Source organism: Notechis scutatus, chromosome 1 (genome assembly GCF_049901735.1).
Source record: "Notechis scutatus isolate UNSWTSFEM ecotype Mainland chromosome 1, rNotScu1.2, whole genome shotgun sequence".
NCBI lineage: Eukaryota > Metazoa > Chordata > Lepidosauria > Squamata > Elapidae > Notechis > Notechis scutatus.
The window spans coordinates 207,390,732-207,403,015 of record NC_142009.1 but is presented as its reverse complement, the minus strand read 5'-3'; the positions used below and the strand labels follow the sequence as shown (position 1 = coordinate 207,403,015).

The 12,284-nt window shown below is 36.4% G+C and overlaps 1 protein-coding gene across 1 annotated transcript in view; it reads right to left on the bottom strand.

The window, feature by feature from the left end:
• Positions 1 to 12,284, bottom strand: part of LRP1B (LDL receptor related protein 1B) — a 702,645-nt gene that overhangs the window by 281,046 nt on the left and 409,315 nt on the right. Inside the window, exons 10-12 of the mRNA XM_087955711.1 lie at positions 11,680 to 11,823; positions 9,806 to 10,042; positions 5,402 to 5,582 (exon numbers count right to left, since the gene is read on the bottom strand). Of these exons, the coding sequence (XP_087811837.1) occupies positions 5,402 to 5,582; positions 9,806 to 10,042; positions 11,680 to 11,823 (562 nt within the window). The remainder of the gene's footprint in view (positions 1 to 5,401; positions 5,583 to 9,805; positions 10,043 to 11,679; positions 11,824 to 12,284) is intronic.

Below are 12,284 nucleotides of genomic sequence, written 5' to 3'. Positions count from 1 at the left end.
TTTTATTTTAATCACCATTATCTGTAACTTTTACACTATTGAGGCTATGTTTCAGAGTAGGACATGAGACAAATGCCAAACATAATTTGGTATTTCTCCAGAGTGCTGGAATTGGATGAAGTCAGAGTTGGAAGATAGTGTTGTGGGTTGCGTTGAGAAAGTTTGGTTGTGGCACCAGGTATTGCTTCTGTTTTCATTTTTTAAAATTTTTGACATTTTTAACTTTTATAGTACTTATAAGCCTAGCAGAAATTTAAGATGGAGCTCATACAATACAAGTATTTTAAATAAAGAAATAAATGGAGGCTTTAATAAGGAAATAACACAAATAGCAAATGAATCAGGATTCCTAATAATTAAGGCGTCAGGCTGGAAAGTGAGTTCTAGTCTCACCTTAAACATGAAAGCCAATTCAGTGTCTTTGGGCCAGTCACTTTTGCTCGCCTCACAGGGTTGTTCTTGTGGGGAAAATAAGAGAAGGAAGATGTGCTGGATATGTTAGTTGCCTTGATTTATTTGTAAAATAATAAAAGCGGGATACAAATAAATAAATAAGGCAAAGGGCTAGAAATGAGGATACCATGAGTTCCAATCCTGCCTTGGACACAAGCACATCTGGGTGACTTTGGATCAGTCACACTTACTCATAGCAAATCACTTTTGAAAATATTGCCAAAAAAATGGTAGGGATGTTTATAGATAGTCACCATGAGTAAGCACTGATTTAAAGACCCTAAAAAGAAATCAAACAAATTCCATCTGAATTTGGTCTTTTCCCCAAACTTTGAAAGTAAATTTTGAATTGGAGTACCAGAGAGCTCATGCCTGGAAGAGAACATGTTTGATTGGGATACTGTCAGAATTCATGCATGTTGCACCTAAAGGTGTTTTATGGTACGAGTTAGTAGGAAAAAAATTGCAAAAACATTGATAGCAGCTTGTGATGGAGACAACTGCCAAGGAAAGGTAAAGGAAAGAAAGATACCAAGAAGTGTATTGAAGTTTGCTGGTCGAATTAAAAGGTGGAGCAGAAGATGGGTGGATGTTGCACAGATGTGCTACTGATCCATAAGATTAGTTTTTCCTTCAGTAAAAATCAAAACTATGTAATCAGTTTCAATAGTCTTGGATATTTAGGGGACGACTAGCCAGAGTTCGAAGGTGGGGCCAAACACATCATCAGTTTGGAGTCCCTATACCACTGAAAGAGACCTAAGCTCAGACCCCCTTGAAGTCCATTGAAATGGGTCTGGAGCCCATTTGCCTTGACTGTTACGAGATCAGATTCTTGTTTAGAGATAGCAAGGAAAAAACTTACAGTGCTTTTGAATTCGATTTTGGCCTTGGGTTTTTTGCATCTCTCATAATGTTTAATAGTGCTTGCTTGTTTTACTCAGCTTTTCCAAACAAATATTGGGGTGGGTGGGAGAATTGTCTCTGTGTGTATATATGTACAGGATAACAATCGATGTTATGGATATATTTAATTGCAACTTGATTTTGTCCAAGTTCCAGTATCTTGTTTTTGGCTGTATTGCACAAATATTAAACTAATGTTCACTGAAACTTGTGGAAGCAGAGGGAACGCTAAATGTTATAAAATGCATTTATTATGACATCTGATATTTTAATCTTGATGTTATTATTCTGAGCCAATGTTCTACCATATCCCAAGCTGACTTTTATTCCAGCCAAAGCAGAGCAAATAGTGTTTTAATTAGTGGAATACTATAGCTACTCAACAAATTTATCATGTCTTGGTTTTTAAAACTATAATCACAGTATTTTGCAATAAGGAAAATAATTATTTGTATGGAGTTATACTAATTGGTTTACAGGATTTCCCAAGGCAGATTTTCTTTTTCTAGCTTTATCCTGACAAAATTTACTACATACTACAAAATTTACAAAATACTGTTGCAGTATTTTGCTACTCCAAAAATTCTTGTCCTATCAAGGTAGGGAGAGGAATAGTCAGAAAGCACAACTTTGTATTTAATCATTTGTAATATAATATGTTATTAATATGAGTTAATATTATATTCAGTTAATTGCTTTAATTGAATGGTGCAAGAAAATAAAGTTATTAGGGAATTGGGACAGGGAAGTAACTTTTAAAGGAGAGTGATAGTGGAGTTAATATATATATATATATATATATATATATATATATATATATATATGGATCTTTGGTTATTCGGGTTTTCTCTCGCGTAAGATTGGAAGTATCTAGGCAACGTTTCGATGAAGTTGAAAATATATATATTTTTCTGAGGTTCTCGCGGGTATTTGTATGTGGATCTTTGGTTGTTCGGGTTTTCTCCCGCGTAAGATTGGCGGTATCTAGGCAACATTTCGATGAAGTCTCATTCATCATCTTCAGGCTTGTGTCTTCGGCTCTGTGCTTCTCAGAGTGATGTGAGGGAAGAAGCAGCTGCAAGCTCACATCACTCTGAGAAGCACAGAGCCGAAGACACAAGCCTGAAGATGATGAATGAGACTTCATCGAAATGATGCCTAGATAACACCAATCTTACGCGGGAGAAAACCCGAACAACCAAAGATCCATATATATATATTTCTTAAGTTTTTGTGGGTATTTATATGTATGGTATTCAGTTTTGTTCGGGTATTTTCCCACGTCATTATAGACGAACACTATACAGAAGCCTGATGATGGCAGATGAGATTCTGCTGAAACGTTGCTACAACTTTAAAAGTACAACTATAATGACGTGGGAAAATACCCGAACAAAGCTGAATACCATACATACATACATACATACATACATACATACATACATACATACATACATATTTGTTTTCTTAAGTTTTCGTGGGTATCTATATGTATGGTATTCAGCTTTGTTCAGGTATTTTCCCACGTCATTATAGTTGTGCTTTTAAAGTTGTAGCAACGTTTCGGCAGAATCTCATCTGCCATCATCAGACTTGTGAATTGTGTTCGTCTATTTAAAACCAATGAAAACTTAAGAAAACATATATATAATGATTTGATTTAGGCTTTTAAAGGAGGTTACAAGTAGTCCTTGAATTACAGCCACTCATTCAGCAACTGTTTGAAGATGCAGCAGTGCTAAAAATGGTAGTTCTGCCTTCTCCAAAGTTAGGGCTATTGAAGAGTACTGAAGAGTGCTGTCTTAAGCCCTATGCTGTGGCCAGCTACCCAACACCACAGCACAAAACTTCAGCCGCCTTGCTACCCTGTGGTCCACAGGTGTTGCCATGCCCAGTTGTCCTTTGCCGTCTTCCTGTTGCTGAGAAGGAACATCCTATGTGAAACAGCTTCTGGCTGTGCCAGGCCTTCTTCCCAAGGTTGCCCATGCTGTTCTCAAATAGCACATAGAGGCCACCAGAGCAGGCAGGCCAGCAGGGTAAACAGTGTTGGATGACAGGTTCAACGAAAGTGGTAGAGCGCAAGGCAGCAAAAGGGAAGAGATGGGGGGAAGCTGAGATAGGCAGTTGAGATAGGCAGTTAAAGAGAAGGCTTAACTTACCAAGGCTCAGGGCTGGAGACCAAATTGAACGTGGCTTGGATTGGGATAGTTCTTCCCCTAATGACTTCTGGAATCTGGTTAACAACAGCAACGGGGAGTGCAAAGATTGGCACCACTAAGCAATGAAGTCACATGATATTGCACTTTAAGTCCACATCACTTAGTGATGGAAATTCCAGACCCAATTCCAGTTGTAACTTGATTATTACCTAAACTATAAGCTGGCCTAAACTTTTCTCCTGAAAAATATATGGAAAGTGAAGTTAAACTGATTTCTTACAAATTATTTTGGGACCATTTAGTTATTTTTATTTTATTTATTTATGTGTTTATTAAATTTATATACTGCCCATCTCACAGTCCAAGGAAACTCTGAGCAGCTATGTGCTTTACTATAAATTAGAAACAAGATTTTGAGGCCAAATATATAGCTGATCCACTTTTTTTGGTGAACACATGAATAAAACTTTCATTCAGCATAATGATTCTGATGGAGAAAGATTGGGAAGTAAATTTTGCAAGTGACTTCTCTCTCCAGAGCTCTAGAACATTTATAAAGTCTCTTTGAGTAGAACAAGGAATTTCAAGGGCACTGAAGAAAAAAGTTCACTTTCCTCATTCTGTCAAGAGTTAAATCTGTTCAGAGAAGTAAGGATCCAATTTTAAAAAAGTGGTGTAAATACAATTTTTAATACATTATTTTGGTTCGTACAACTGATACTCTTCTGGGTTACCTTGATTGCATGCCCCTGGTGAACTGAAAGCTCAATCATCTCTATGCTGGTCAGACAGTATATAGTTAATTGGGAATTAAGGGAATGCCTCATGGGAAATGTAGTTAATGCCTCATGGGAAATGTTGTTCATGTTATGTGGTCACATCTGTAATCCTGATTGGTCACTGAATTGACCTCTAGTGGGGTTGGGGGAAGCCTTTGTTCTTTCCTTGCCTGGACCCAGCAGCATGCTGGATCCCTTGCTGTATCATTATGGGATGAAGATAACCATATTTTCACACTATGAAGACGACTATGCAAAGATTGGACATTAGATGAATCTCAACATAACTGTGAGTTATGGATGCCTATTACAATCCAATAAAGAAACTTTGTATGGAAGCCTTTGTAGAGTTTATCTAACTGTCTTTATATTCATCCAGAAAAGTTAAAGACAGAACAATCTCTAACCCATAATGGACAAGCACTACATAAAATCCCATGTACTATCTCCCCAGTCTTATGCCTATGCATTTGATTTTTCTATCCAGATGCAAGGCTTACTTGTATCTTGATATCTACATAGTACCGAAATTCTATTTTATTGTTTGTAACCATCAGTTGGGTGAAATGGTCCTCATAAGGCAACAATTTCAATGTACTTCAAATGAGTTAATGAAATGAGTTAATGAGTTAATAAAATGCATCCAAAATCTAAACCCATAACTTCTATAGGATTGATATTTGACAAAGTTGCTTCAGTGCTGCCATGTTGCCGTGGTTAGTGCAGTCACATTATCATCTGACTTCCTACAAAGAAAGTCAGTGGGGAAGCAGGCAGGAAGTCAGGAGTCGTTCCTGCTGCCACTGCTTTTTTGTATGCCCACAGTCATTCCGTTTCTCTGTTTGGGGTATGGAAGTATCTCTAAAATGATGACTCAATGGGTCAGAGACTGTCCAGTTATAACCACACATTTAATCATTTCTATTTCATTTCATTACACACACACACACACACACACACACATACATACATACACAATATTGAGTCAAATCAGGTGACTGTATAGACAAATGACAAATGATAATGACCTTAACCAACCTTGTAAATCTTCCTAGTGCATTTTCAACTAGATAAACTGTTATTTAAGATAGAAAGTTTTCATACCCGTTAACAGGATCCACCACGATTCCTCGAGGGTGAGACATGCCACCTTCCAGTAGAGTTTTACGACTCTGAGAAGCTTTCTCTAGCCTGGCAACATTAATTGTTTTCCTGTAACCATCATTTGTCCAAAACAAATTATTTCCAATCCAGTCTATTGCAATGCCTTCTACATTATCGAGATCTGTGTAAACAAACAAGATATATATAATTTTATGTGTGTGCATATGAATGTGTATAATATTATAATATCTTTACTAGTATTCTCAATATAATTCAAGTCATTAATATAATCATAAATAATTATAGTTATTTATAATTATAATTGCTGTTGCATTTCACAAAATGGTAACCAATAACAAGATAAAGCTAATACATCTTTTATAAAAGCCTAAGCAAATAGTGACCATAATCTGACTATAATCATAATATTCATGATACTGAGTATTTAAACTGACCAGTTATAAAGTACAAATAGCTTTGAACTTATTGTCTGCAGCATGAATCAAGGGGCAAGACTTCGAAGCAAGAAATATATGAAAGTGAAAGGGGTTAATGACCAAGCAACAGCAATGCAGAATCTAGAACAATTCTTTATAATGGAACCAAGTTGCGCTGTTGACAATTTTCTGGAATGTTGTGGATTGCAATGCTGTAAACTATCTTATGTTGTTGTTGTTTTTCCAAAATTTCGATATTTGATTTATATCCAGCCTTTTCTTTCAGGAGTTTAAGGTAGCATGAAGAATGGTTCAAATACCTTCCTGGCATAGCCTATCTAAAAGCATTAGAGAATCAATAATTATCTCTTAGTAGCTTCTTTTATCATAATAAAAAATATCCTGGCAATAAAATAATAATGGTGCCAAAACATACGCATTGTAAATGAATGAAAGATTATGGTAATAAATTAACAGTACTTAATGGATAATACTGTGTTAGTGCAAATAATTATATAGATCGTATCTGTTGGGGAATAAACCTAGTTAGCTTATCTAAAGTACCAGTAACTATTACCTATATGTGTATATGTATGTGTATATTGTGTGTGTGTGTGTGTGTGTGTTTGTGCATATCTATATTAAAAAAACCTAAGCAAGATAGGGAACACATTAAGCCAGTTGGATCATTAGAATAACAGCTGTTTAGAATATATAACAGTTCATCAAGTATTCCCAATAAGATATCTTATATTTTCATTTGTTTCTATATTTTTTATTGAGTAGCATCAAAAATGATATTTTCAAGAGTAATTAAACATGTAAGATACTGCAATATATTTAGCTGAAAACCAGGCAACTTTCCAACATGGTTTATTAATTTGTTGTTTTGCTTTTGAACTTTCAAAGAAAAATGTAGTATAGACTGTGCAACATTGTGCTAAAACCAGATTACATATTGAAACTTCATATTTCTGACTCATTGCACATAATTGTTTTTCTAGTATTCCATGATAACCAAGGAGACATTTCTATAGGTTTTAAAGAAAGTAAGGTGATGCATTGTAACATTAAAAAATAAGAAAACATCTTAGATCTACATAATAAGAGAATATAAATGCTTTAAGAAGTACTGCAGAAAGAGGAAGAATTCTTATTCTCCATATTAAATCAGAATTAATATTAAGGAATATAGAAGAAAATATCTCTTGACAAAGTTGTTGAGTGTGAACTGGGAGTGCAAAGTTCCCCAAATTTTATTTCTATATATTACACAGGAAGGGTGGAAACCACACTCCCAAAAAATGCAACAGCAATTTTATATATATATATAAAATATATATATATATATATATAGTGTGTGTGTGTGTGTGTGTGTGTGTGTGTGTGTGTGTGTGTGTGTGTGCGGTGCAGTGGCCTAGAAATGGAGCTCCTGTTTCACAATCAGGAAGCTGTGAGTTTGATCCTAGGTAGAGGCAGATATTTCTCTCTGGGCACGTTGAGAATATATATGCTGAATATAACTCCTCATTGGTGACAGGAAGGGCATCCGGCCAGTAGATACTCAGTCATACATATATGATGTTTCAAAGTGGGTGTCAGCCCTATAGTCATCCTTTGAGAGAGTCTACAGGGCTGCCACAGTGATGGTTTAGCTAGTCGTGGGAATGAAAGGTGGGAGGTGCAGATAGTGAGGGAGTATAATCACAACAGTGTTCTTTCCCATGGGAACCAAGAACATCCAGCTGGCACCTGAGAAGGTGTGATAGAAGTTGGCTGGAGTTGGGATGTTAATTTGATTGGACCATGTGATGCAGAGATGAATGCAGGGGAAGGAACTTTGGGTTTTACTTTCGGTGGGGGAAACGCAGGAATTTAGCTTTGGGGTTTTCTCAGATGTGCCAACATGATGTCTCCAATAAATTTATACTCTGAGGAAGAACTTCACCTTGGAGTTTTAATTCTGTTGGAGGGGTTACTTGGAACCCTGACAGCAGGGGAGAGTGCTGAGGCAGAGAAGGGTCTTCTGGATCATGACAGTTCTTTGTCTGACGGCATTCACAGTATGTCCACTCTGCCAGACTGACTAGGATGGGCTAGATTTAATGGGATAATAGGGTTTATCAGGTAGTCTAGATCTATGCCATTCAGAGCTTTAAAGCTCATAACCAACATTTTGAACTGCACTCAGAAGCAGATCTGTAGCCTGTAGTTCATGGAAAGTGGTGCAATATGAGCCATCCTAGGGGCTCCAAAGACTGCACTCCCTGCCTTACTTTGTACCAATTGCAGTTTCCAAATGGATTTTAAGGGTAGCCCCACGTAGAGCACATTTCAGTAGTCCAGATGTAAGGTGACTGGGGACTCAATAATTGAGCGCAGACTCATGATCCAGGAAAGGTGCATAAACCAAAGTTGTGCAAAAGCTCTCCCAGTCACACTCACTACCTACTCTTTGTGCAGGAGACCTGAGTTCAGGTGAACACCCCTAGCTTCGAACTGTGAAGTACAACCCCATCTAGAACCCATCTAGAACCAGAGAGGACTAAACCCCAAATGCTGAGGCTCCATGCACCCAAAGCCAGTCAGACTTGCCAGGGTTCAGTCAAAGTCCATTTCCCCCCACATCCAGGACCCCACAGCCCCCACACATTGCAAGAGGACAGTGACAGCATCACTTGGATCACCATGTGTAGAAATGCAGAGCTGAGTATCATCAGCATATTGATGATATCTCAACCCGTGGTGACAGATCTCACCCAGTGGCTTCAATAGCAGAGAAGAGAGTACCAAATGTTGAGGACACTGTAAGTGAGCACTCAGGAGTTGGATCTCTCACGCCCTAAACACTGATTGGGAGTAAGCTTGGAGAAAGGAGCTGAAACAGGTTAAAACTGTGTCACCCAATCCCAACTCACGAAGCTGGCCTCAAAGCAGCTTTGTGGGGTAAATGGTATTGAAGGTCGCTAAGAGGTTAAGAATGGAGGGAATGGTTACACTACTTGCATCTTGCTCTTGCCAAAGATCATCCATAAATGTGATCAAGGCTGTCTCTGTCCCACAGCCAGATCTGAATCCAGATAGAAAGGGATCCAGGAAATCTGTTTTATCTAGAAATCTCTGGAGTTTCCAAGCAACCACCTTTTTTACCACTTTTCCTAAAATGGGAAGATGGGAAAATGAGTGAAAATTGTACAGGCAGGTAGAGTCAAGTGATGGTTTCTTAAAAAGAAGACAAACCAAAATCTCCTTAAAAAGTCTCAGGAATATCTCCTCTTACAGTGAGGAATATATCAGGGATATTAGGGATATCAAACCTGATACTACTCACTATTAAATCTATTAAACTATTAAAGTATTCCAATTTCCATTAAATATTGGTTTTCCTTGCTTTATGATAGTTTCGTAGTATTTCCTTGGCAATTGAGAAATTATTTTATGATAAACACAATGAAATGGGTAATAAAATAGAAATGTCGAGGGGGGGAAAACATTAGTACTGCACTTCCTCTTCTCAGGCTAAACTATGAATGTCCAAATTCAACTATAGATGGGGTCAATTGGCTTGAATACGGCAGAAACCTGACATAGCAAGGCTAAATGAAATTATTTCTCTTCAATTAAAGTGGCACAGATAACAGTTTGAAAGTGCTAGTTTCCCTTAAACCCACAGCATTTCTGCTTCTTCCTGTCTTTGTCAGGTTCCAAAAGCTTCTTTGCCCTATGCTTCATGGCACTGAAACTGGTAGTTCACAGTATATGTTAAAAATACAGGCTATTTTAAATCCCAGATACCCAGTAATATATGATCAAAATATTCTGGGCAACAACGAACCTGCAGTTACTAAGTCCAAAATCTAAATTTTCAGAGTTTTAAAATAAATAAACCAAGTTAAGTTGATGCCTGAAAATGCTTGGGTGAAATTTTCATTTTTCTATATTGAAATCTTTTTGTTGCACTACATACCATCCTTCAGGATTGTTTCACGCCCAGAGCCATCAACTTTTTGACGTCCTATCAAGAAACTAGTAGTGTCCGCAAAGTATATATAATTGGTTTCAGCATGATAATCCAAAGCTCGAGGATTGACCAAATTTTCTATAGGGATCATATGTTCATCAGCTATTTTGGTATTTAGATCCATTCCTTGTATGATGCCTGGACGTCCTTTCCCATAAAACAGGAACAATTCATTCTTTAGTCCTATATAAAAAGTATTAAAAACTTTAATCACAAATCTTTCATAATGTATTTATACAGTGCTAAAAACCAAAGCTGCTTTATTTAATGGTAAAAGTTTTTTGTTTGTTTGTTTTTAGTTCAACATCTACAATTAAGATATTGGATATTCTGAAGGCATCTGAGCTAAGAATGATTGGTCAATTAAACCAATTAAATTTGTCAAATTTAATTAAAACAGTCATTACATCTAATCAATCACTGCTTTTTATACCAATTAATATTTCAAAAGTCCAAAAGGAGATAGACTATTGTTAGTGCAAAATGGACTTGTATAATGCTGTATAAAAATGGATCTATTGTCTGCTATTAACATGTAATAATACTGTAAAGTTCAGCAAAGACACAATTTAATTTTCATTTTTAAACTCAAAAACTAAAGCAAAATATCACAAAGTAATAGATTATACTTTTTATCTGAATATGTATCAATAAATACTTATATAGTCAATTACTTTCTTTTTAAACATATTGCAACTTTGTAATCAATATTGAAAATACAAGCACCCAGAGCAACAAGTATTCAAATCTTTTTTTTTTTTTAATCTTTGGATTCACTTAAAAATTGTAAGTAAAATTTTGGTTATATAACTTGCATTATGGTAGTTTTTGTATTGGTTCACACAGGTTATCAGAATACAAAATGCAAACTTATCATAGGACTCAACTAACATCAAAATGTCAAGAAAAGGAAATTTCTGAAAAAATATTTGAACTTTATATTTTAAAGAAATAATGCACTATGGTTGGATCTGGGCCAGCATGATTTCTATAAACACTCCAACTAGGCATTACAGTTGGGGAAGGATTTGGTAATACTATCCATAGGAGACAAGAATAACAAGAAATAATGAAATATATCTCTGTTGCTACAAGGTCCAGTCCATAGATACATACAGGTTAATAGAGTTGGAAGGGATCTTGTAGGTCATCTAGTCCAATCCCCTGCCCAGGCAGACAGAACACCATTTCTGACAGATGGCAGTCCAGTCTCTTCTTGAAAGCTTCCAATGATGAAGCTCCCAAAACTTCTGAAGGCAAGCTGTTCCATTGGTTGATTGCTCTCACTGTCAGAAAAGTTCTCCTTATTTCGAGGTTGAATCTCTCCTTGTTCAGTTTCCATCCATTATTCTGGCCTTTAGGTGCTTTGGAAAATAGCTTGACCCCTTCCTCTCTGTGGCAGTTCCTCAAATATTGGAACACTGCTATCATGCCTCCCCTGATCCTTTTCTTCACTAGATTAACCATGCCCAGTTCCTGCAACTGTTCATCATATGCTTTTGCCTCCACTTCCCCTAATCATCTTGGTTGCTCTTCTCTGCACTCTTTCTAGAGTCTCAACATCTTTTTTATTGTGCGGTGACCAAAATTGGATACAGTATTCTAGGCATGGTCTTCCTAAGGCTTTACAGAGTGGTATTAGTACCTCACTTGATCTTGATTGTATTGGTTTAATATGGTAAAAGCATACTGCTGAACAAATTCCACCAGCTAACATTTAGCTCATGCAACTGGTATTATTAAATATTTTATTTAATATAGAGAATACTACTCTGAACACAAATTCTTTCTGGTAAAGTGTTTGATATCCAAAAACATACTTTTGCATGATCTGCCATCACTTCCCAAGACAAAGCCCATCCGGCAGCGACAAGTCCTGCTTTTATAGCTGTTGCTGAGCAAACAGATATGTGAACATCTACCTGGCTTTCCATGCTGGTCTAGTTCACATGCATGACTTCTTACTGGAATAGATAAAAAGAACACATTGGAAATTCTTTAAAAATAAAAAAGATGATCAAACTTCATAAGGCAAAAGATCAACCTGAACGTTATAATATCTTATTCATACTCAATAAAAAGTATTTAAACAGTTATTGTTTAAAAAATACAGTACTACAGAACAATGCGAAGTCTATAATGTTTATCTTGTAGAACGCAGATATAATTTTGATTTTAAACATACAAAAAGGGAATGCATAAAAATATTATGAAGATAAACTCTGACATTTAGCTTCTATTCTTAACCACATTTCTTCATTTATTTCCATGATTGTTTGTATTAAATGAGGTCTTACTTTCTGTTTATCAACCATATAACCAATATGTTTTAATGGTAAATCAGACCTTGGGAGATTAGGGTGCGTAGATAAGATACTGCTTAGGGAATGGTCAGATAAGAAAGGGCATTGCCTCCAGCTACATA